Source organism: Actinia tenebrosa, unplaced genomic scaffold (assembly GCF_029948245.1).
Source record: "Actinia tenebrosa isolate PJP-AT-01 unplaced genomic scaffold, QUT_ActTen_1.0 PGA_scaffold12__29_contigs__length_12842862, whole genome shotgun sequence".
Lineage (NCBI taxonomy): Eukaryota > Metazoa > Cnidaria > Anthozoa > Actiniaria > Actiniidae > Actinia > Actinia tenebrosa.
In genome coordinates, this window is record NW_028292572.1 from 5,167,350 (window position 1) to 5,193,364 (window position 26,015).

The window sequence follows — 26,015 nt, forward strand, 5'->3', positions numbered from 1 at the left end:
ACCTGTGGTTTATGGCGACACTTCTTTGGATGCACTGCATTTCGATTAAACATAAAGATTAAGCAAAAGTTTAATCTAACCAAACATGGCTTTTATTTACCGACCTACAAGCCTGCTTCCCAGGTTACGGAACTTCACACTCGCTAGACCAGCGTGTGCAGCATTAAAGACTTCAGTTCGCCTTCAAGAAACCAATACAACCACAGCAAGCAAAGATCAAGTCAAATCGTACAACGAAATCCCAGGTTCGGGAACCCTCAAGTCTCTTTACAATTTTCTCTTAAAAGATGGAATATCTCGAATTCATCTAAACCAGGAAGAATCAAGAGACAGATACGGTCCCATTTGTCGAGAGATTCTGGGGCCTTTTAAGACAGTGTATGTCTTTGATCCCGATGTGGTTCAGCAAGTGTTCCAAAATGAAGGAGAGTATCCAGCAAGAGAACCCTCTTCCCCAATATGGCAGATGTACAAGAAAGACCGAGGTCAAAGCGAAGGAGTTTTAACTCTGTAAGTACATTAATAGACGTGAATGTCTTCGTGGGTATGTTTTAAAGACGACATCTAATCAAGCTAGGAGTCACTAGTTAGGCAAAAGTGATAAGAAATATGAAAAACAAGAATGAGGTTTGATTGAGTCCAGACACAAGATAGTTTCCTAAACTAGAGAAGAATACTATAAAACCTGTGCCCTTCTTATGCTTGTTGACATTCGAAGGATGCAAAGTATTTCGATCGATTTCATAATTTAATTATTCAATTTAGCTGGAGCAATCGTCCTTCTATTTTCCCTTTAACACCTACTTTGTTTACTTCTTTGTTGTTTTGTTGAGTTTGGAAGCGAATTCTGTTATAAATTAATTGTCTGAACTGCAATTAATGTGAAAGACGACTTCGACTTAATTACCGTCGAGAGGTTAGCCCGGGACTTCAGCCCGGGATTCGCCAGCCGCGGATTCCATGAACGTAAACCAGTTGTTTTATTTTTTTATTTTTCCAATTAAACCTCTTTACTAATTGTCCTAAAGTCGTTCAAAACACACCATTACATTCACCGACTTGTCTAGATACCCGGGACCCGGGAACGATTTTCAAAATACTAGATACCCGGGAGCTTTTTAATTTTCATGAAAAACACATCTAATAATAACTTTTATGGATTCAAAGTTTTCTAGCTTTGTTTAGGATTAGAAAGCGCTTCTTCGAAACCCTAGACATTTGAAAGATACATATTTGGCGTGTCTCGGCATAGTATGTGGACGGCGTCTCAGTTGTGGCACTTAGAAAAATTTCGACCATAAACAAACTCACGGGATCGATCATGAACGAATTATAAATTGAGATACTCTCATTCTTCGTAAAGAGATGCAAAAAAGACTATAAGAAAGTGCTATTGTTATGTTTTTAAACCAAGGAAAAAACATTTCTTGCGTGACACAAAGATTTGTTTGTGTCACGGATAGTTTAAGCTTATATTTTCGGTTACATTTAGTGATGATTATCGAGGAAAAAGCGATAATCTAATAAGCAATCGACGGCATCCACTTAGCATTATTAATGCACAAGGGTCGTTTTTTTGATCGATGTTTTTGCAAAATCCAAGCGACTGCCGGGTATCTAGCAATTTGAGAATTGGTCCCGGGAGTCAAGTACGGATATCTGCATGCAAACATACCTTGATTTCTAAATTAATTACTCTTTACTCGCAAATACAACACACAAGCAAGTGTTATTAAACAGCTCCCGCCCGGGGGGGGGGGGGGGGGGGGGTTATCCCATACATGGACTATACGGGGATGATCCGCTGAACAGGGTATGGTTTTTCGAGCTTCTTGTCATAAACAGGGTATGCAATTTCACTCAAGTTCCAAATTTTTTCCTGAGTTTTCTGTCACATTCAGGGTTTCTACTTTCGAATTGACCGAAACTGGTTACTATGGTCTTCAAAAAGCGATACGCGAGCTGGCATGATAATTGAAACAGGAACTCAGTGCAATCAATTATATCTTTTGTCATAAACAGGGTGTACGAATTTGAGTTTTTTTGTCATAAACAGGGTACCCCTTTCAGAATCCCAGCAGAACCCCCCTACCCAAATCCTGGCGGAGTACCCCCCCCCCCCCCCCCCCCCGGGAGCTCCAGTGAGTTTGTTTATGGTCGAAAGTAGACTGATTTAGCATCGGGACGGCGACGCCGAAGACGACGTGACGGCGCGCGGTATAGACTGGAACTAGCGGTTTTTAACTTCCGGTTTTCGAAGCGACGTCCTACACGTCCCGTTCAGGACGGCGTTTGCAGTCATTTGACGTCGCGAAGAAAACGTGAAAAGTAAGTAGTCTTTAATTTACTTTTATAGCCTAGAAGGTGCTATAATTAAGCAAATGCTTGACTTAAAATACTTGCCAATTAGTTCACTAGATAATTCAATTCGTCTACAATTCATTTTACTTCACAAATGGAAAGAAAATACGTGGATAAGCTTACTATCAAGCTAAGAGCGAAATGTCACAGCTTCTAGTTACCGGTGTAATAAAACTGTTGCCCCTGCAAATTGTTTTTGAATTGTTTTAATGAAGAAATTTTAAAGAACAACTCGACTAGGTACTAGCTTATCAAGGTTATTACTATTTATAACAACAACAACAATTAATGTTGTGCTTTAAAGTTTTATAAATATTCATATTTTATCACATCTTCCTCGTTGTTTTTTCATTCCAGTGATGTGTCAAGAGGACTGTTTTTATCGATATTTTAGTCATATAAGATTAAACTTTGTAATTCTAATTTTTCTCATTTTCCATTATAATAGCCCATTGTAATAGGTAAAAACGAAGAAATAGGATGGAAGCTGAATCAAAGAAAAAGTAAGGCTCACTGCATAATAAGACTACAAATTTAATATTATTTACAATGTAAACACCTCATTCAAAAATAATCATTAGAAATACCATTTAAATTTGTTTATATAATAACAGAAATTATATTATAAAAACAAAATAATTAAGTATAAGCTCATAAAATATTAAATAATCTAAGTATAATATAATAGCAATATATACAATGGTACTATACAATTATAACACTACACTTTTATCTCATGATCAACAAAAACGTCATGAGCTGTTTTATAATTGGCTTATATTTTTCTATTTTTATTTATAGGTCAGTAATGACTTGGGGTGAAACTAAAGACTTGATGATGTTGAGGGTGATCGCAGCAGAGGGAGTTTTTGTACATAAATTTGGTAGCAGGGAAAGAGGCAAAACCTGGCAAACTGTTGCCGAGGAATTAAATGCCCAGCCAGGTTTTGAAATAAATGCAAGATCAGTAAGAGACCGGTATACTATCCTATCAAAAAGACTCCAAAAGAAAAATGCAAAAGAAAAGAAAGAAAGTGGTGGTGGAGGACAAGAGCCAACTGAAATCGAAGAAATATTAGAAGAACTGGCAGAAATTGCGGACAGTACAGACAAGAGATGCGAGGAAGAAAGTGAAAAGAAGAAGGAATTGAATGAAGAAGACAAACTCAAGGCTACAGATATGAGGGATAAGGCTATGGAGAGGTTTGGGCAAACAAGGAAAAGAATTGCAGCGGATCACGATGCTGGAGATGATGCCACAAAACCAGAGAAAGTAAAGAGAAGGTCTTCATCTGATACACTTGAATGGCTTAGAGAGAAGGGAATAGAAGACAAAATATTGAAGGAAGAGGAGACAAGACAGAAAAAAGAAGAACTAGAACTTCTGCGGGTGCAGCAGAAAGATCTTTGCAAGCAGCTCATATTGCAGCAACAAAGCCAGCAGGAGCAAACAAGGCTGATGCAACAGCAAATGGCTCAACAAATGCAACAGCAGCAGGCACAACAACAACAGCAACAGCAGCAATTTCTCATGATGCAACAACAGATGCTGGCTGTGATACAGAAGCTAGGTCATTCAAGTTCACAAAAAAGGGACTAATATTATTGTAGCCTAAGTTCCCTTTCTCTTTAGTTTGTGGGTTTATATATATATATATATATATATATATATTCATATTTATAATTATTTATATATCATACAGTTATATATTACCTTTCACCTGTATGTACTTCATGCCACGTGGCACAAAAGGCTTCTTAATTATTTATTGTGCAGGTACATTTATATTCAATATCTTTACAACTTTGGGAATTTATGAACCTATAAATATATTTGACATTTTGAATAAAGTAGAATGCAATAACAAAAAAAAGATAAATAAATTATTTACTTTCAAATGTATTGCAATGTCAAGTTTGTAATGTCAAACAAATGCTATTCATGTGTCTTCCATTAAAAAAATAATTTGAATGATAATAAATGTTATTTGACTATCCTTGAGAAAAAAAAACATGTAAAGCATTACATTTCATTTGCCCTATTTTCCCTAGATGTCACAGTTTCCTCATAAGGGGACGAAGTGATTAAGAACAATAAGAATTTGGAGCTCTGATGTACCTGGTTTTCAAACATTTTATTAACTGTTTTTCCCAGTTCTGATTTCCGAGTTCAATTTTTGCAGTTTTTGTGTTTTTGCTGTTTTATCCTCCTCCCACAAATAAACACGATTCTTTGTGTAAATTAAACCAAATTGTTTTGATAAAACATCACACTTTCATAAGGTAATAGCAGATACAGTAAAAAGTCCCGCATATAATAACCTCCACTACTTTTCCAAGTCAGGTTGTTATGGTTCTTAAATATTTGGAATCTAGTGACAAATCAGGTGAGTAGGTCCATAACAGGTTCTTAAATTTACCAGCCAAAAACAAAAATTCTTAGATCCTTAGCACATGCTTTGCACATTGCCAAAGCTTTATGCTTTAAAGTGTACAGCATATCAATGATAATTGAATTTACATGGTCTCATTTTATTTACATATTGATATTTCAAATGTTTATATCTCCAAAAAGGAAATTTGAAATACAAAAATATTATGCAACCATACTACTACACTGTTCACATATAAGTGATTTTGAACATAATAAAAAATCTTTGATATCCACTTTAAGCATACTTAAGAAATGTATCATTTTTCATGCTAAATTTCAGCCTGGTGATTCTGACATTATCAACTGGTTCTCAAATGGAGTTTTTACTGTAGTCTGTATTAAAGTTATACTCTATTACCTGCAAACAGTTATTTCATGTCGTGGCATTTGGATCTATCTAAATGTAAATGTATAGATTGAAACTTAACCAAATGCTACAACTTAAAACAACTGCTATATATAACTACTGGAAATACTCTTGTAGGGTAGGAGGTGGTAAATTAAAAAACTGGGAAACTATATTTTCATATAGACATGTTCTTGCATTCTCCAGCAAAGCACTTACGAGGTAGAGCTTTCCAACAGCACTAAGACCAACTTTTAGTTGTTTTTTAAAGTCTACAAACTTGAAATAGTTGGTAATGTTCCCAAACATCCACTCCACTGAAACTCTGACCTCACTCATTGCCTTGTTGTACAACACCATATCGTTGGTTAGATGTGCTCCCCTATATGGAGTCTGGAGATGCACATTTAATGGGTATGCCGGATCCCCATAAAGGCAAAGTGGTTCTCCATTTACCCAGGCAATACGCCTCAGCTCTGTTAGCATGTTGGATTCCTGTAGAATCGTGCTGTCGTGTCTCCTTCCCTCGTATGGTCCACACATGTTTGCAATCATCCCATTTGGTGTCACCACACTTTGAAATTTTATGCCGTGAACTCTTTTATGGCCATTGTAGAGAACTCTTTGATTACGCTTTGGCCTTGAAACCTGGCGAAGTGTTCCATCCACGAACCCAAAACAGTTAGACAACGGAGCACCTCGTCGATGAATTGCTTCAGCATATTCTTGTAATTTCTGTGGTTGTAACATTGGTTGATTCCAGTCTGAAAGGCGATGGTGATGGCTGTCATAAACGAAATCCAGAACCGTGTTAAAAATAAGGCACAACTCGCTAGGATTTCTTCCGAATCTGGGCACCATATCACTGTATCGACAAGGGAAAGCAAGCCTTTTCAAAAGCACACAAATGGCTTCGACATCACTACATACTGTTCGCTGACAACATACAAACTTTGGAGGAAATCCAAGCGCTTCAATCAGGCCATTCAAATCTTTCTTCGCAAATCGCAGTTCTGTTCGACATTCAGTATCATCCCAATCATCCATATCAAATCTACCAAATTTCCAATAAGGAAATACTTCTCTAGAGGAATTGGCATTGTAGAGAAGAGCAAATTCATACTCGTCCATAATGTTTTGGTCGAAAGCAAGCAAAAGGGCTTCTCTGACAACCTGAAGTCCGCCACCTGTGGCCATAACTTTAAATACGTTACTGTACTGTAGTTGCTTTGACTTTTATAGGAGTGTTTTTATTTTTTTTGAGAATAAACCACAACAAAAACAAACCGACGCCATTTGGATTTTCTCTTGTATCCGTCACGTCTTCGTCATGCTAGCTAAATCACGTATACTCACGCCGTCTTGCCGTCCTAGAACCCAGTCCATACCGCGCGCCGTCACGTCTTCTTCGGCGTCGCCGTTCCCGATGCTAAATCAGTCTAGTGCCACAATTGAGACGCCGTCCACATACTATGCCGAGACACGCCAAATATGTATCTTTCAAATGTCTAGGGTTTCGAAGAAGCGCTTTCTAATCCTAAACAAAGCTAGAAAACTTTGAATCCATGAAAGTTATTATTAGATGTGTTTTTCATGAAAATTAAAAAGCCCCCGGGTATCTAGTATTTTGAAAATCGTTCCCGGGTCCCGGGTATCTTTTTTCGAAGTGTCTAGATACCCGGCACCCTTCCCTGTTAGCAGAGTCTCTCTTCTCTTTCTCTCCCTTCTTTCAGGCGGGGAGGAAGGAGACTCTGCCGATGTAGAGCGTTTCCTTTGATACACCGCCGTCCACGATTGTGGACGAACAAAACCAGTTTTAAAACCGGTTTTTAACCGATTACATGTAGTGCGCATGAGCAAATGTAAGACACCGTGGCGCCAAACATTGTTTGACGAGAGCGGCTGTCAAAATCATGACAGCGTTGCTAAGTTACGTCACGCATGCGCGACAGAAATAACGTCCTACATCGGCAGAGTCTATTTTTCTCTCTCAACCACTAAGGAAAATAGGCTCTGCTAACAGGGAACCGGCACCCGGGAACCAATTTCAAAATACTAGATACCCGGGAGTTTTTGATTTGTGAAAAAAAAATCGTCAAATAAATCCCAAAAACATGCTAGCTCCCGGGAAAGATGGGCAAAGATGTGTTTAATTGGACGATTTTTTTTTCAAAAATCAAAAACTCCCGGGTATATCTAGCATTTTGAAATTGGTTTCCGGGAGCTAGCATGTTTGATCGAAATTTTCATGCAATGTCATGAAAACATGCTGTCAAGAGAACTTGTTTATACTGATCGAGCAATGATTCTCATTTTGAAAACCAACACTTTCAATCTAAAACTAAAATGAATTTATATAGGACCAAAAGGCATTACATGTATTAAGAATCGTTTACTTACATTAAATAGCAAAACAATCCTGCCCAAAAGGGTTGTAATGAACGGGCTGTTGTCCATACAGCCAACGCTCACTGCTTGTATATTTACGATTTCTGTTCAACATGTTAAGATCACACTTGTGCCGAGAAAACAGCAAAAATTAAAGGTTGTTTAGTCACGTAGCCAAGAAGTCACATTCAAAAGATGCCGATTGTTTTCCCCACTGCTTTTCGCTGTAATATCTTCAACTTACTTAAGCAGTTACTTTACAAAGATGCTTTTGACAATTTTAAGTTTTTTTACGACTTTTGACGGTAAAATCGTTCTTCAGAAAAATTATTTTTGAGCCGTGGCTCTTTTTTTCGCAGGAAGCGGTGAGCTCAACACTCAGATGGATTCCTTGATATAATTGGCTAGAAAATGACATGTCTCTCTCGTGATTGGTTCATATCAGTTGATGTGCAAAATCGTGCAATTTAGAGCTCAAAATCGTGCAATTTATGCTGAAATCACTGCTGCAGGGAACCAATCAGATTGCAGGATTTGCTTGTGATTTCAAAATGGATGTAATAAATAATGGTAATTGAACTGAGTGGAGTGCAATTTGGTCTGAAATCAAACGCGCGATTACAAAATCGCACGACCGCGTAGCGGGAGTGCGATTTGTAATTGCAAGTTTGATTTCAGACCAAAATTGTACGACACGAAGTTCAATTACCACTTTATTATATCCATTTTGAAATCTTTTTTGAAAAAGACGTTTTTTCAGTTAAACCGACATGACTTACAATCTAAAAGCAGTCGATTCAAACATGCTGCCAAGAGAACTTGTTTATACTGATCGAGCAATGATTCTCATTTTGAAAACCAACACTTTCAATCCAAAACTAAAATGAATTTATATCGGACCAAAAGGCATTACGTGTATTAAGAATCGTTTACTTACATTAAATAACAAGACAATCCTGCCCAAAAGGGTTGTAATGAACTGGCTGTTGTCCATATTACAGCCAATGCTCACTGCTTGTATTTTTACGATTTCTGTTCAATATGTTTAGATCACACTTGTGCCGACAAAACAGCAAAAATCAAAGGTTGTTTAGTCCTTCGGTTGTCCTTAAGAAGTCACTTAGCTCAGCAAAAATCTTCTTCTTAAGAAAAACTTCTTTTAATGACTGTATTTTCGATGTGTGGTTATGCTTTACAGATTGAAAAGGAAACCACTTTCCACGATCAATCGCCAAGAAGTCACATTCAAAAGATGCCGATTGCATTTTCTCCCACTGCTTTTCGCTGTAATATCTTCAACTTACTTAAGCAGTTACTTTACAAAGATGCTTTTGACGATTTTAAGTGATCAGTTGGTCTTTTTAAGTCCTTTTTACGGCTTTTTAAGTCTTTTTTTAAGACTTTTAACGGTAAAATCGTTCTTTAGAAAAATTATTTGAGCCGTGGCTGTTTTTTTTCGCAGGAAGCGGTGAGCTCAACACTCAGATGGATTCCTTGATATAATTGGCTAGAAAATGACATGTCTCTCTCGTGATTGGTTCATATCAGTTGATGTGCAAAATCGTGCAATTTAGAGCTCAAAATCGTGCAATTTATGCTGAAATCACTGCTGCAGGGAACCAATCAGATTGCAGGATTTGCTTGTGATTTCAAAATGGATGTAATAATAACCTTAATAACATTTACGGTTTTTATTCTAGAGGCACGAAACTTTTGCAGCGTAAGCCCTATTTACTATTTAACCCATTGCAATGCATTTTGTGTTCCTTGAATCCGTTAAAGCCATCCAAAATTTGGAAGAAATCCCTTCGTGGCCCTACCGCAGACCGGGGCACTTTGTAGAATTCACACACTTACTGGAGAATTTCAAGGCAAATTCAAAGTTTAATAACTTCGCTAATTTTTATCGTCTGGCCATTAAACTTCAAAAACCGGTAAACCTGACATTCTGAAGCCCTTGCAAAGACTTTTCAGCTCGTAAATATTTTACTTTTCCTCTTTTTGTGACGTTATTGCGGTGATTTTCGCGCGAAAATCACAATTTTAACCTCAATAACATTTACGCTTTTTATTCTAGAGGCACAAAACGTTTGCAGTTTTTATTTTAATTTTTTTACGCAAATTTCTGTAAACTATTATCCTTATACATAAATTATGGTGTTTTACAGCAAACCAGTGATTTCCGATACATACAGAAAAATTTCAATAACTACTGAGAAGGATTTTCCAACACAGGTAGATCGCTGTAGTTGTGCTGTGTATTGCATGGTATACGCAAGGGTGGTGACGTCTCTGTTGTTCGGTGCAAGGGAAGTAGACACAACAAGGGCAAGGACAGAAATAGCAAAGGCCTTTTGAATGGTGCGATTTACTGGTCATTCCTGAAACTGGAGCCGCGAGACGATCTTGGCATTGTGGTACACCCTCCAAAGCGTCTGTTCTTGCTGCCTATAGGAGCAACTTAACCTAAAGTGTGTTGCAACTGGTAAAGGAAAATTGGAGTATTCACTCTAACCTTGAAACTTGAAACTGCTAAATTATGCTAATCCCATTGTTTTCTATTGTTTAATTAGCACTATTTTGTACTATTTAGTAATTAGTGTTTCACAGATTAGAGTGACCACAGTAAATCCGTGAAACACTAATTACTAAATAGTACAAAATAGAGCTAGTTAAACAATAGAAAACAATGGAATTTGCATGAAATTGTGTATTTAGGATTACTAAAGTTTTACGGATTTACTGTGGTCACTCTAATTGTTAAGAAAATATATTTGTTGTACTAAGATGAAATGTATATGAGAAGTCTTTTTCAAGATTCATAGGACACTAAATGCATTACAATGAGTTACGTAGTAAATAGAGCATATGTTGTGAAAGTTTTGTGCCCCTTGAATAAAATTAAGCGGAAATGTTATAAAGTTTTGAAAATTTTGATTTTTGCGTGAAAATCACTAAAAAACCCAAATTTTGGATGGCTTTAACGGATTCAAGGAACACAAAATGCATAAATAGTAAATAGGGCTTACGCTGCAAAAGTTTTGTGCCTCTAGAATAAAAAGCGTAAATGTAATTAAGGTTAGAAATTGTGATTTTCGCGCGATCACCACAAAGACGTCTCAAAAAGAGGGGGAAAATTTATTTTTTTTAACTTTGAAATTGCCTCAAAATTCTTCAGCAAGTGTGAATTTTTCCAAGTGTCGCCGGCGCTATTATGCGGAGCCGAAGTGAATCATCGTACTGCTGATTTATTGAGTCAGGTGAATGTAATGGTGTATTTTAAACGACTTTAGGACAATTAGTGAAGAGGTTTAATTGAAAAAAATGTTTTAAAACTGGTTTACGTTCATCAAATCCGCGGCTGGCGAATCCCGGGCTGAACCCCAGGCTAACTTCTCGCCGGTCTTGAATCAAGTATAGAGTATAATTGCCGAAGAAGATCTATTTGCTAACGCTTTCTCTGTGTTCAATTTAAAAGTCGGGCTGAGTGCTTTATTTCAGGAATCATTCCACCTACGAGCTCAAAACTGAATATACAAGATAATCGGCCGTTTACAATCGGGACGATCAACAAATAGCGTTGCGTTACGCGTTTACGTTACTACTCTTCCCAGTAGACCGAGGCAGTTGTGATTTTTTTAATCGCCTTCGTAGCGTCTGTTATGTTATCCAGAAGTACATTTCAAATCGACCACGTGATGCCAATGTTGTACCACGAGGACATGTTTTTTACACCGCGTGATCAAAATTCAGTCAAGTTTTAATCACGTGGTGTAAAAAACTTGTCCTCGTGGTACAACATTTGCATCACGTGGTCGATTTGAAATGTACTTCTGGATATCATAACAGAGGCTACGAAGGCGATAAAAAAATCGTAGAGTAGTAATTTACGTTACTACTACTTATCTTGACCTTCAGGGTCACGGCGCGTACATTCGATTTGTTGCCTGAAGTTTTCACATGAAACTATTTATTTATACTGTGAACTAAGCGAATGTTTTATAGAAATTCTGATTATTTGGTACAGCGAATACTCCCCACTTCACACCATTCCTTTAAATGTTTGATTACGCGGATACGCAGTGGAAAACACCACCCCTCCCCCTATAGATATGAAGATGTATGAGCGTCACTCCAGCATATACCTTCATATCTATAGGTGGAGGGGCTGTCTTGTTCACTGCTGAACTTTGCAGACATGACGACCAATATCACATCTCAAAAACAGTCTCAGTTTTTTTTAAAAAGTCATTTCATGATTTATGCGTAAAAGAGGTAAAATAACGTCAATGAACTTTGGAAACAAATATTTTCGCAACAAACGCGTTTATCAAAATTCTGAGATTAAACTTCTAAAACAATTCCCGTGTTCCGAGAACTTCTTGAAAAAGAGCGGTCGAAAGTTATAAGGCTCGCACTCTTAAAAAACTGTTTGGACTAATCAAAAAATAATTCTCATGGTTGAAATCTGTGTTTATTCAGCACTGATATGAATAGTTAGTGCGCTATGACGTTTTCAGTGAACATCGGTCGTTAAGTTCCCCTGGTACTTACCCTCAAGAGTGCAAGTAGGAGTCAGAGGAGGGTATCCACGGGTTTCCCATGCTGCAGTTTGATTACCTTTTTTATTTGTTCCGTAAAACTTGATTTTGTGAAAAGGATAAAGTATGAATAAAAAGAGTTTAAATTTAAGCCAAAAATTTAAAGCTTCTCAATTTCTAATTGAAAGCTCAAATATAAATTAAAAGTGGTGCATGTTTTCAAAAAATGAATTTTTCACTTTGAACAAGACGAAAGAAAAAACCTAGAACTCCAAGTTTTGAACTTCAAAATAAGCCTGAAGCGAGATAACGTTTTACCCCCGACTATATACCATAATAGTTTTTTAAATTCTTTCATATTAAAATGTTTGATTCCTTAGAGAATACAGGAACAATAGTCATAATTAAAGAACAAAAGCAGTGTCAAAAGGATTATGGTCTAGAGACGGGAGTAAAACGTCATCTCGCTTCAGGCTTATTGTCAAAAATCCAATGGACAGAAGGTATACACAGTGTTTCAATATGGTATTATTTATAAATATAAAAACAGGACAACCTATATCGAGCTTGTATTCAAGTCCGTCTTTATTCAACTCGTTTGTGTAACAAGTAACGTAACCTAACACCCAACATAGCTAATGACGTATTTACGTTACTCAGATTACATATTGTAATATCCCACATGAGGAAATGAAAATGATGACAAGAAATATATAACGAATGATAAATTTAAATTGTTGTAAGATTAGTTGCAGTCCACACTGATATACTGATAATAATATGAGAACTCGAACTGAAACCTTTTTTTGTCATTCATCTTTTTTGGAACTTTTGATACTTTTAAATGTTTCAAATGCCTGTCTTAATTTTTCATTCACAGACATGGAGAAAAATGGTACAAAGCTCGCTCAGCCTTAAGTAAAAAAATGCTCAAGCCCAAGGTGGTGAGCGAGTATGCACCCGAGTTAACAGGTGTCATGCAAGACTTTGTTGGAAGGGTGATGGAACTGAGGGAGTCTTCACAAGACAAGACTGTACCAAACCTACAAAATGAGCTTTTCAAGTGGTCCTTGGAATGTAAGAAAAACGTCATTTGTAATAACGAGAGAGCATAAATAAGAGAGGGAAACTTCTTAGTAACCCGCACGCCATGTAAATTTCCGGTTGGACCATTTTTAGAAACCGCCCGATGCAGTTTAAATTTCACCTTACCCTACTCCCGTGCGTCATCAACTTGCGCGCGTGCTATCTTTCCGTTTATTGTTTTATTGATCGCTAAAAACGAAACGCAAAGAGCGCGCGAGCCCAAGTTGATGACGCGCGGGAGTAGGGTAAGGCGAAATTTAAACTGCATCCGGTTTCTAAAAAATACTCTAACCGGATATTTACATGGCGTGTGCAATATTAAGAACTGAGTTTCCCTCTCTTAGTTATGTTCTTTTGGTAGTAATTATTAACATATTTTTCTGATTTTATGCATTTACTTATTCAATGTCGTTTAATTATAAAAACTAATCATCAGTTCAGATAAGGACTTTAAATTTCAGTATTGTTCTGGCTTGTACATGTCTTTAAGTATATGAGAATATATATAAACTATATATTTCTACTGCGGTTGTACGGTATCAAATTGAGCTAATCCTCGCAGTATATCAAGCACCTTATGCAGCTGAAAATAGTTGAAAACTCAGAAACAATTCTGAGTTTTGAATGGGATTTGAACATGTCTTTGAGTCAGTTATATATAGCTCTGCACCAAACGTTGTGTATAGTGTATAAACTTGTTGCCTACTAAGCTTGAAATTTATTCATATGTAAATTATATGTCGGCACAAGAAAGTATGTTAGAAATATGAAGACAAAGTTTGGTCAACTTTCAAAAGGTTGTGACTTTTCAATGATTGAATTCACTTTGCCCATATTGCATTGCATTTCGTCCTTTGTATGCAACATGTAACATGTGACTCCTGTAGAAGTGCCAAGTATTTATTGGATTACAGATTATAATGACATGTTAATGTTTACAAGTATCATAGCATGCAACATGCGACAAAACATCCACTAACCTTTTTTAAAATCAAAGCTGTATAAGTGCCCACTATTTATTGAATTACAAACATATTTATGTTCACAGCTATTGGAACAGTTCTATTTGAAAAAAGATTTGGTTCTTTTGAGAAGCCTCCATCAAAAGAAGCTCAACGTTTCATCAATGCTGCGCGGACAGTGTTCAGTACCTTATTTGAGTTGTTCCTGTATCCTGAATGGATGGCAAAGGTGTACAAAACTAAGCGTCTGAGGTAGGTTTGACTGACTGGAAATTATAAAGCATTTGAGAAGAATTGACATTCCCCTATGTGTCATCATTCTCATAACACATCCTTGTCTTGGGCTTGATAAATGCACAAAGTGCATGTGCAAATGTGGCATGGTCTGGCTAGAATCATACATGCTTCAGCCAGACAAGGAGCCAGATATTTGATTTGAATCATTTTTCAGCGACATGTACCAAATGTAAAAAAAATAAAATTGAATGGAAACATAGGGGTAGGCTTTTTATAAAAAACTTATTTTTTCTTTTCTTGTCTCAAATTCTTAAATACGATATCAACTATATTATAATGAATAACTATTCTTGCTGCAGGGCTTTCTATGATGCCATGGATGTCATGTATGACTTTGGAGATGCTTTGGTACAAGAAAAAATAATAGAAATAGCTGAAAAAGCTAAAGACATCGATAAGGATAAAGGGGCAGAGTTCTTGACATTTATTGTTGCTAGTAAGAAACTGTCCTCCAAAGAAATAACAGCCAATCTTGTAGAGATTTTAATGGCAGCTGTCGACACTGTAAGTAACAATTATATGGGAAAAGCATGACATTTTGCATAAATATAGTACATTTGACATTTTATAATAGTCAACCGTAAAATTAATTAAGATAATTTCGAAATAAATATAATTATTCGTGAAATCATTTCAAACATATATCAAACTCACCAGGTTTTCTTTACTATATGTATGGATTTGATTTTCAGAACATTATGTTATGATGTTCGTATTTCTCGCCAATCGTGTTTTATAAGACCTAAAACCACTCGGCTACACCTCAGGGGCGGATGTAGGGAACGGGTGCAAGGGGAGGGCACCCCTCCCCCCCCCCCCCCCCCCCCTTCCTAGATGAGCTGATACCTACTTGCATTATTGATAAACCACTCCTGCTCGTTTATTAAACATCACACAAACCTTACAACCTCTAATCACACGTGATTCCGAGTTCAGGAATCGAACCCAATAGCCTAAAGGTGAGAGGTGAATGCACTACCGCTACACACGCCAGCCTTATTTTTTCGATTTGTTTTCTCTTCAAGACTTCAAACACAAGTTTGTGGACAATGTACAACCTAGCAAAAAACCCTGAAGTACAAGAACGACTGCACAAGGAGGTGACCTCCGTGCTGAAGCCAGGAGAAATAGCTACACCAAGCACAATCAATAAAATGCATTACCTGAAAGCATGTGTCAAGGAAACTTTAAGGTACTGTATTCATGCGTTTTGATACTCAGCCTATTTAATATTCATCTACAGTTAAGCTTGGCCAATGGAGCTGAACTATGGTATAATCAGTTTTAGGCCCAGTTTAACTGGTAGAGATCAGTGTTACGTTTTCCCCTAGTAACAAAAACACAAACAACCAAAACGGCGAACCACGAGTTTACTACAACGAAATTGGTCACCTGGTTACGCAGGGAACCCAAATACTCTACGACACCTTCCGCTTTAGCTACACAACAGTGGTTTTCTGTTCAAGCATACACTAGTTTAAACATACAACAATGTTATAATTAAAGGTTTGTGTTCATTATCCTGAGCAGTCAAAGTCTTTGAATCTTGATGGAGTCCTAACAACTCCTCCCGAACGGGTGGTCGTCAATATCTCAGGTACTTGTTCCTGTGGATGTACTCGAGTAGCCACATTTGTATACCGTCATCACGGTCGCGGGTTCATCCATTGCATTTGGGCTGTGGTTGTCAACTGAGTCAGTGGTTGCATCGACATCATGATCACTTTCGTTCCACCGCGTCTTCACTACCAGATGATTCCTGCTCTAGGATCCCTTGGGACTGATCACAATGCAACTGTTAAACACATCTCCTCCACACTTTATCCTGAGCTTGGACTTCGTATAGCATTGGGTCAGTCTGTTCCAAAAGAGCACCACGAACCCACTTGGGACCATCTCAGTAGTTCCTAATCCATACTTTATCGCATTCATGGAAACAAGTAAATCTCTTGTTTTCATCTTGTAGGAGTCTTCCATCCACCATTCATTACTCTTTACACTTGGCATAAGACAATCTAGTCTGGTCTTCGGGTTTCTCTGAAACAGCAACTGTGCTGGGCTGATGCCGGTGGCGCTGTTCCATATGCCATCAAGAACCGGTCAATGTTATGTTGAAGTGTCCTGTTTGACTTGTCTGCTGTCACTGCAGGCATGTTTTGGACCGGCCTCTCAGCCAGGCCATTGGTGGCAGGATGAAAGGGTGCGCCTGTAACATGGCGCATACCATTCTTCTCTGTGAACTCCCAGAATTCTGCAGGTGAACTTCGGTCCGTTGTCTAAAACTATTTGGTCAGGGAGGCCCAATCTGGCGAATATGGAGCGCAGAGTCCTCACAGTATCTCCAACTGTAGTGTTCTTCATCACTACAATCTCGGGCCATTTGGTATGGACATCTACACAGACAAGGATCATCTTGCCCTTGAAGGGTCCAGCGAAATCTTTGTGGATCTTCTGCTACAGTTGTGCAGGAAACTACCAGCGACGTAGTGGTGCTCATGTTGGGCTCATTGCCAGTTCTTGGCGGCCTTCGCACTGTCTTCCGGTGTTCTCAATGTCTTTATCCATATTCGGCCACCCAACGTGTCCACGTGCAAGGCCCTTTATTTTTACCACTCCTATGTGTGTTTCATTAATAGTTTGGAGAAGGCGGTTTTGCAATTTCTTTGGTATGATGACCCTGAATCCAAACATAATTAAGAATCTATCGATGCAGTAAGGTTATTTTATCCTCGGGTGATAGCTTCTTCTTTCATTCTTTCTGCACTGATTCCAGAACACGGGCCAGAACTGGATATCTATACTGTGTGTTTCCTGAACTCCTTTTCCGTAAATGGGAGGTTTTTATCATTGACTACTAGTGTACTTCTGTTTCATCAGGCCTGTCATTGGGACTTACTGATAGAGGTAGGTGAGAGAGCCCCTCGCAGTTGGCGTGCTGCTTGGTGTTTCGACGTTGAATAGTATACAAAAAGGCTCCCAGGAAGAGGCACCAACGTTGTAGCCTGGCAGCAGCTGTAACAGAGACTGTCTTCCTGTCCTTTGTAATAAGTTTGAAACTTTTTAACTCACTACTACACTTTCGACAAAGCCACTTTCTTTAATCTGTGCAAACTTTCTCTCTCGCTTAGTCAAGGAGCGTGACGCGTAGGCAATTCTTTGCTTGCAATCACGTGACAATTTGACTGAAATTTTGCTTCCGGTTTCCAAGTGACGGTCAAGTAAACAAAGATGGCGGCTCGCTTGGGTCAAGTTAACGATCAATCTGCCCCAAAAAACGCTCTTTCAGAGTACGCTAGTTATCTTGACTGCATACCCAAGTCAAGATATTTAAACAAAATATCTATCTGTGATGGAATTGATCCATATTCTATGAAACCAAAGGACTTTTCGAAGGATTTCGCCACCATTCCTGACTTTCAGTTCCCGGACATTTCCAACTATCTTGTAGTGTAAACATCGTTTTTTATTTTCATTTAATGTCTTTGCCTGCAAGTCGGAGAGCTTTTGACGTGTTATGTTTAACTCCTCTTCTATTGCACACAAAAGATCGCTGGTAAGATCCGTCTGGCATATTCTGCATCCTGACGATTCGGGTTTTCTGTCGTTTCTGTCTGTGTGTCTGTAATAAAAAAAGGGAATCGTGGCATCAATAACAAAGCTTTAAAGTAAATGATAAATAAGTTACATGCTTTTACCTTGGAGTGATAGGTGCGGATCATATATGGTTTGTTCATAAGAGATTTCTTCATCAATCAGCCGAGCTTGCTTCTGCATTTATAGTCAAGCAAGGCACTAGCAGCTTCGGAATGGAGACGTTTCAGATCTCTGTTTGCTTCTCTCACCGCGCTTTATAGAGCTCTCTGTGGCTTGTTTTATCTTCTGATTGCCAGGCTTCAATTTAGGGGCCCAATCTATGTCGTCTTCGTCATTTATATTGCTTGGACAACCTAGATAAGATATACATGTATAGAATTTGTTTAGTAAACAGACTTCGATACGACGCGACGAACCTATAAACACTCTACAAGCATCATCGTATTTTCATTGTTTACAACAAACCAACACGTGCAAAGCAAAGAAATGACATCTGAATTTCAAACTCAAACAAATATAGAATTGTTAAATACCTTTTACGAAGTGATCGCTACATACACGAGCGTGTGAAGATTCAACTCCTTTCGAAGATACAGTACTGTTAGTCAGGATAGCAGCCATCGGTGGCGACGTCTTTTTGATACATTTCTTGTCCGATCTCCCTTGTGAAACACTTTTTTAGGTATTCTAACAAACCCTTTTCTTCTTTCTTATTAGATCGGTTTGAACAACCATAAACTGAACAGGAATCGGGCATATTTTACGCAAAGTTTCTTATGACAACTTGTAAACACATACATTGCTTTGTACGCCAGCTGAATGCTTGACCGTCAGCTGGAAATATGCATACATAATGACCGGAAGTGACGTGCATTGCAAGCAAAGAATTGGTCTCTCCGATCCATCCGGCATTTTGAGATAGTGCTGCCCCAAGACCATACGATCACTTGCCATAACAAGGGGCAAGTCAGGAGATCACAATGGGTAAAAATTCTGTCTTCCAGAAGCACATACTTTACCTTTTGAAATGCAGCTTGTTCCTTCTTGTTCCAACTCCACTTGACCTCTATTCTTAGTAGATATTGTAGTGGTGCCAGTAGTGTGGACCGCTGGATGAATCTGATCGTATGAATGTAACTGTTTTTATCTTTATATTTAATTTCATATTTTTGTTTGGGTCGTAAGGGAGAGTACAGTTTTTTCTGTCACAGAAAAAAATACGGTTGAATTACGGTTTCTCGTAGTAAATAAAGTGCATCTATCTATCTATTGTATCATGCCAACGAAAGAACAAAGTTTAGTGACATCTTTGGGAGCAGGCATGTTTGCGATTGCTTTCATCTTGGCTGGAGAATGTGGAGTCCTTATGCTGATGCCCAAGTACTCCTCGAAGAACTTGCACTTTGCTTGGTTTGCTTTTGAGCCACATTCCCGCTCCAATTCTCATCTGCAAGCAATAGAATATATAATAATCTCTATTATATTTGCTTGTGTTTTCAAGGATGCTGCTTAGAAAACCTCTTTTTTTTCTCTTTCAATTTTTAGATTGGTTCCCGTTGCAATTGAAAATGCACGTATATTTGACAGAGATGTCCCGATAATGGGTTATAACATCCCAAAACATGTAAGTAATTATGATTTATGATTTGTTCTATATGGATATGATCGAAGGAACTTTACAATAAGTTATGGATTTATGAGAGGTGTTTATTTTGAGGAACAGGCACTGCGGGTAGTCACTGTAGTAGTGTACAGCGTCGAGTCTCGTCATTGTATTTAATCTATTGTTCTTGTGTTTGGCTTTTCGAGTGCTTAGTGTATCACGAGAATTCGTTCGAAAATGTTGAATAACAATTGAAATAAATTTAAATAGAATGGATTTTTTTCCTGCACATACGCAGAGACCACCAACACTTTGGTCAATTATTGTAAAACAAATATTTTAACATTTTTCTGAAATTGTTTTAGCCGAGACTTCAAAAAATACAGTGAACTGAAGATGTTGAATTAAACGAAACTAGTTTCCACTGAATATTTATTTGTCTTTTTGGTGTACGTATAAAAGATTACTAGTTAGGGATTTATACCTAATGAATACAACTTACTATAATATTTAACATAGATGGCGGAATATTTGCGTCATTGCCACGTTCCTTCATTTTCGGTGTTTGTGCGAAGGTTTCTACAGTAATGTCAAAATAATTAAAGGCACTTTAAGATTTGCAAAATCTACGACGGAGAAGTTAACCGGAAGTGTAGATAATTTATTAGGTTTGGTTTAGTAAACCAATATTCAACACATACTTTTCTTCTTTTCCCTGAAATAATTGTGTTAATCTGTTTGGTCGTCAAGCTTTCCATCCAAATATGATTTACGGAAAACTTGTTCGAGGTTATTCGTTAGTTCATTTATTTATTTGACGTCCGGCATCGCCGTGTATTTGTACAGATAACTGAAGATGTAACTGGCAGTAGAATAGAAAGATAAAGAGGGATGGGGGTGTAATTGTTGCAGGCACTGAACTATATTATATTAGTATTACATAATGATTTCATACATAGAGCTCAACAAGTTTTACTTTCATGTAATGAAAACCTCTGTCAATCTCTGTCAGCTTCTATTTCTTTTCGCTCTTGATTGTTAATGTAAAAACTATGCACGAGATAAAAGATGTATCTGTTTCCGTGGCAGGTAATGGTTCGTATTCCTATTTACGCGATGGGTCGAGATGCTAACCTGTTTGATGATCCCCTGTCCTACAAACCAGAGAGGTGGCTGAGAGGTGACAAATCCCATCCACACTACCATCCTTTTTCATCTCTTCCCTTTGGATATGGTGTTCGCATGTGCTTGGGTAAGTACTCTCTAAGAACTTTCTTTTTAATTAAAGTTTATCTTGCTTTTTCTTTCAATAGTTTACGATTATAAGGCTCACATAACGATCACATCTTATGATATAATTCATATATACCAGCTGAGCGGTGAGTTTTATTTCAGCCAATCGCAGCGCGTTAAGCTGTTTTGCCGCCGACCCTCCTTCCCAGGCTACTGCAATCCAACTTTTGTGCATCTTTCTGTTTACTTTTGACTTCGTACATACCTACAAGAAGCACAAATATGAAGAGGAAGAATAAAAACGATTTCTTTTTACAGCCACGTTTGCCTCGTTCCATCAAGTTCCAAAAATGCTAAGAGTCGGTCATTTTGTCTAATAAGGCTTTGCCCGCCGCGTTCATTGCTCACCTGGTAATAGGGACTTTAAGATTCGCAAAATCTGCGATGGCGACGTCAACCGGAAGGGGTAAATTGCTGCATTTTGGATTTCGAGTCCGTTTAAAATCTGTCTTCTCTGTGGACGAATTGACTTTACTGACAATGTTTTGAATAAAATCTCCAATGAACAGGACCCCAAAGAGAAATGATTTGCACTTCCGGTTGACGTCGCCGTCGTAGATGTTGCACAAATCTTAAAGTCCCTAATGAACGTAACGTAGAAATTTTGATATCAAATTTGCTCTTTATTTAAACAGAGCTACAAACTAAAAGAAATTACTTGGAAATAAAGGGGTGCTAGTTTTATTTATAAGGTATAACAATTATTGTTTTCCAGGTCGTAGAGTTGCTGAAATGGAGATGTACCTACTTTTATCAAGGGTTCGTATTCATTCCTTATTTATCTTAAGGTATCTGGCTACTTTAAATTTTTAAATTTTTAAATCCTACTTTTACCAAGGGTTTGTATTCATTTCTTATTTATCTTAAGGTATCTGGCTACTTTAAATTTTTTAAATTTTTAAATTTTTAAATTTTTAAATTTTTAAATTTTTAAATTTTTAAATTTTTAAATTTTTAAATTTTTAAATTTTTAAATTTTTAAATTTAAAACTTTAAAAATTACTTTTTAAATTACAAATCTTTAAAGTGATATTTAATGCTGATTTCAAAATGAAAAGAAAAATTGGGTGTCCCGAGTTTGTTTTCGAGTTTTCCGCATTTAATGGATGCTTACGCGCGAATTTTTGAACCAAAAATGATCCGGAAAAAAATTAAAACTCACAAGGTAATAGTTTTTTGCAGACTCCACAAATGCCGCCTAGTCTGAAAGAAATTTAATAACAATAATGTAATAATAATAATAAGTTTGTAAATCATTAAAAAATAATAATAATAATAAAAGAATATTTACATTATGTACTTTGTGAAAATTTAAAGAGAAAAAGTTACTATTTACAAAAAACTAGAAAAAAACAAAATGAAAAACAAGCATTATAAAAAAAGTCTAAAATTATCTAATATCGGCAAGGTTAGTATTAATGCTAAAGTCCAATAGAAAGTCACTTTCGTTGTTCTTATAAAAAGGAGTGCGGGAGCCTCTAATGCATGTAATTACAGCTTTCAAAATCTCAAACGACAACTTTGTTCTAATATATGTTATTGTGTCAGAATAGCTTTGTCCAGTTTTGTTCGCCAGTTTATCCGCTAGAGTTTTTAGGAAAATTTGGCTTTCCTTGCCCATACCACCATTGGTCCCAAAGATAAGCGGTGTAAATGAACCCATTTCCACTTCCGCCTAGTTGATCATTCTAAAATACTGCATGGATATTCGTGACAAAAAGACAAAGAAATGCATTAATTTGTTATATTTTGCCCTATTTCAGTGCCCTCAAAAAATATTATAAATTCAAACAAAAATTCCTAACAAAAATATTTTTCGTGTGTTTCGTGAAAAATTAATTTTTGAGGGTTTAGTAATCTTGATTGAAATTGAAAACGTATATGGTTTCTCAATAAGATCGTTTAGATTATTCAGCTGGGTTTCTGAGCGCGCGCATATCGTGGGCACAAATCCAACGTTCAAAAGTAGGCAGTCACCTTAAGTACTACTGAAGAAATAGAAAATGCGCGCAATTATAAAGCACGCGGGGGTTGGCAGAACACGAGAGAAGTGTTAGGAGTAGCACGACGCGTAGCAGAGTGCTTCTGGACACTCCTCGAGCGTTCTGCCAATCTCCGAGTGCTTTAAAACGGCACACAGCACAGCAAGCAAGTTTTTTATTTCTTTTATAAAATACTTATTACAATAACCTTTATTTTAGATAGGAATGACGTAACGGAAAGTGCGCGCGCGTGTAATTTGCTCCAAACCATTCAGAACGTGACATTTATAACAGTTATTTTATAAAACAGTTTAGCTACTCAATATTTTCTAGATTTTTTCAAAAGACCACACCTAAGTTGAACAACACTAGAGCTAAAACAAATAAGCTTGTCACGACTCTTTTTTTTTTTTATCATGGTATTACTGGATGCAATGGTACTAAATATCTTGATATACTCTCGCTGTCTAACTGGTCTTGGTGGCCCCAATAAATTAGTAGTTTAGTAGTTGTGAAGTAACACTGATTTAATGTTTCAGATCATGCAGCTATTTCAACTTGAATCCATGAATGACGTTGAACCAATGACACGCGGACTGCTTGTTCCTGACAAAGACGTATTCATCAAGTTCAATCAGCGCTAGGATGTGGTTTTCCAGACGAACGTGAGGGATTCAAGACTTCGAAAGGAATGCATTTCATTACGTTAATACAAAATATCATAAAAAATGTGTTGATATCAAACATTACTCACTCATCACTCACAGCACTTACGTATGACACCAATCAACCAAACAACGTATTTAACTATACTTGATAGTTTTGTTTATTATTATTATTTTTTGTTTATTATTATTATTTTTTGTTTATTATTATTGTTAAATTGCAGCTAGTAAGAAAACCTACTCTCTCAAAACCGCTTCTCATGCTGTACAAAAAATATGATTTTATTTTTATTTTGAACCCGCTTATGTTCTTATAAATCATCCAAATCTTCGTTATGAAAAAATATATTTCTGAATGAAAAGCGCTGAAAAACCTACATAAAATAATTCTATAAAGATAACCTACTTTAGTCTAACATCGTTAGGAATTGGCCATTCCCAATATTTAACCTAAGCCACAATTTTGCCGATTCACGCTACACATTTTCATTCTAGGCTTACACAAGTTGTGATTTCGTACGACTTTGAAACAAAAAAGAGGTCAAACAACGAACTGAAGAGTAGCGTGATAAGCTTATTGATTTTATCAAGTAAATATGTCATTTCGCTAAGCTTATACATCGTCAAGTCTGGACTGAATCCAGCAATTCGGTGAAGTCAGTGATTTTATTTGTTGACGGGTAGCATGGGTGGCGTACGCGGTAGCATGGGTGGCGTACGCTCCTAACACTTCTTCTTTCACCGCTGTGGTTCCTAATGTTCGGGTCACTGGTTCGAGCCCTGTGGACACCATATGTGAATTGAGTTTGTTTGATGTGTTGTTCTCTCCTATGATACGAGGGTTTTCTCCGGGTTCTCCAGTTTCCTCCCTCCGTAAAAATCAACATGATGTGAGTCGAGCGTTGTGTGCATAAAACATGTAGTGGTAGTGCGTGTTAGCGAGAAGTGTCCCCAATTAGTGCGGAAGCGCTAGGACGACTAGACACTTAAATGAAGAAGAGATATATTTCATTTTGTTTATTTTTAATAGGCTCATCCGTTCTTGAAGTTTTTCCATATTTCATGAACATTTCATTCTGACTTGAATTTAAATGCATTTGTGGAAGGGACAGTTACGTTTTCTCTGTATTGAAGTGTGTCTTCAGCCATAATTATGTGCGGCTTTCTTCATGCAAACAGTCAAAATATTGGAAGAGTAAAAAACATTACATATTTAGCGAGTCGTAATTTTTCCGATAGCTTCTCATTCATTCCTGGAGAGAATTTGAGTATTTTCAAGGGAAAGGCGAGTCAACATTTGTAGTGGATGTGATGTCATTAGTATGTAGTATATTAATATGCATAAAAGGGAGGTTGACAAGATGGCGTGTAGCTGTTGAGTTTAGAATAAACAAGTTTCAATCCACTTCCATCCTGTGTCAATATACTACAAGGAGTATCCCTTACTTGAAACTCATTTAGGAGTATCCCTTTCTTGAAGTAGGAGTATTCTATAACCTGATGTTAAAGTATCCCTCAGCTGACCAAGGCGTTAGATCACGCAACCTGATTTAAAAGTATCCCTTAACTGAACAAGGCACTAGCGTATATAGAGAGGGTGCACTTACAAAAGTTTGTTTTCAGCACAAAAATTGCCCCCCCCCCCTCCCCTTCCCGATGATTTTTAACCTGATTTTTAAGCATCCCCTAAACCTGATTTACAAGTATCCCTTACCTGAACTAGCTACGCCAAAAGAATAAAAACATTAAAAGCAGTCAGAAACAACGGAAAATGGGTGCCAATCTATTGCTAATCTAATCTATGTGTATATCTATTCAAGTATCTTCAACAAAAAAAAAAAAAAAAGAATCCAAAAACAGAGTTGTTTAGACTACGTGCCAGTGCGTGGCAGAGTGCAAGGGATTAGCTGTAGATATGGTCTGGGGGCCGGCTAGTCTCTCCCCTAATGCTTCGGCTAGAACACTAACCTGCGTAATCCGTACACCCAAGGGCAGAGGGACTTAATCGCCGTCATGTCCGAAGTCCATACGATGACCCAGCGGATGTCTAGGGGTATGGCATGAAGGCACTAGTTTTTTTCTTCTGTAATTTGGAATTAATTACCTAATTAAAGTTGGTGGACGTAAGTTCGATGCCCACCATTTTCAGAGTATTTTTTCTTCTCCTTTTCTTTTAGTCCTTGTTCCTTTGTTCCTTTTTTGTTTTTAATATTTTTTAATAAACAATTTTCATCAATTCAAGCATTCCATAGCATTCCATAGCATTTTTTTTTTTAGAAAAGGTGTCTACATTTTTTGCTTACATTCAGCTTTAACAGTGAGGTTAAAGCAATCTTCATCTGAAAACAACTTGCTTTGCTTTCTCAATTTTAAAAACTTCCTGTGAGCAGTTGACTTACAAGAGATTTAACTGAACTTGCATTCTCACCCGGGGGGGGGGGGGGAGGGGTTAATCTTGCCCGT

At 37.3% G+C, this 26,015-nt stretch overlaps 3 protein-coding genes and 1 long non-coding RNA gene across 5 annotated transcripts; 2 read left to right on the forward strand and 2 right to left on the reverse strand.

Annotated features, from left to right (window-relative positions):
* LOC116299174 (sterol 26-hydroxylase, mitochondrial-like) lies at window positions 1-24,957 on the forward strand. Its single transcript, XM_031707807.2, has 9 exons — window positions 1-510; window positions 12,951-13,147; window positions 14,205-14,370; window positions 14,715-14,919; window positions 15,441-15,607; window positions 19,555-19,633; window positions 20,702-20,864; window positions 21,621-21,664; window positions 23,427-24,957. The coding sequence occupies exons 1-9, from the start codon at window positions 86-88 to the stop codon at window positions 23,529-23,531; spliced, it is 1,551 nt and encodes a 516-aa protein (XP_031563667.1). The 5' UTR covers window positions 1-85; the 3' UTR covers window positions 23,532-24,957.
* On the forward strand, window positions 2,810-3,985 carry LOC148912072 (uncharacterized). Its single transcript, XM_089028064.1, has 2 exons — window positions 2,810-2,864; window positions 3,163-3,985. Exons 1-2 carry the CDS (start codon window positions 2,842-2,844, stop codon window positions 3,959-3,961), a joined length of 822 nt encoding a protein of 273 aa, XP_088884190.1. The 5' UTR covers window positions 2,810-2,841; the 3' UTR covers window positions 3,962-3,985.
* Window positions 4,473-6,538, reverse strand: LOC148912073 (uncharacterized). The gene has a single exon (XM_089028063.1). It carries the CDS (start codon window positions 6,336-6,338, stop codon window positions 5,259-5,261), a length of 1,080 nt encoding a protein of 359 aa, XP_088884189.1. The 5' UTR covers window positions 6,339-6,538; the 3' UTR covers window positions 4,473-5,258.
* On the reverse strand, window positions 17,997-18,645 carry LOC116299175 (uncharacterized). 2 transcript variants are annotated; one of them, XR_004197436.2, is made up of 3 exons: window positions 18,568-18,645; window positions 18,111-18,362; window positions 17,997-18,034 (listed from the first exon to the last, which is right to left on the reverse strand). It is a non-coding gene; the product is annotated as an uncharacterized LOC116299175 (long non-coding RNA). The 2 variants fall into 2 exon arrangements; XR_004197437.2 differs by having other exon boundaries at window positions 18,543-18,645.
* Window positions 24,958-26,015: the final 1,058 nt, after the last annotated feature.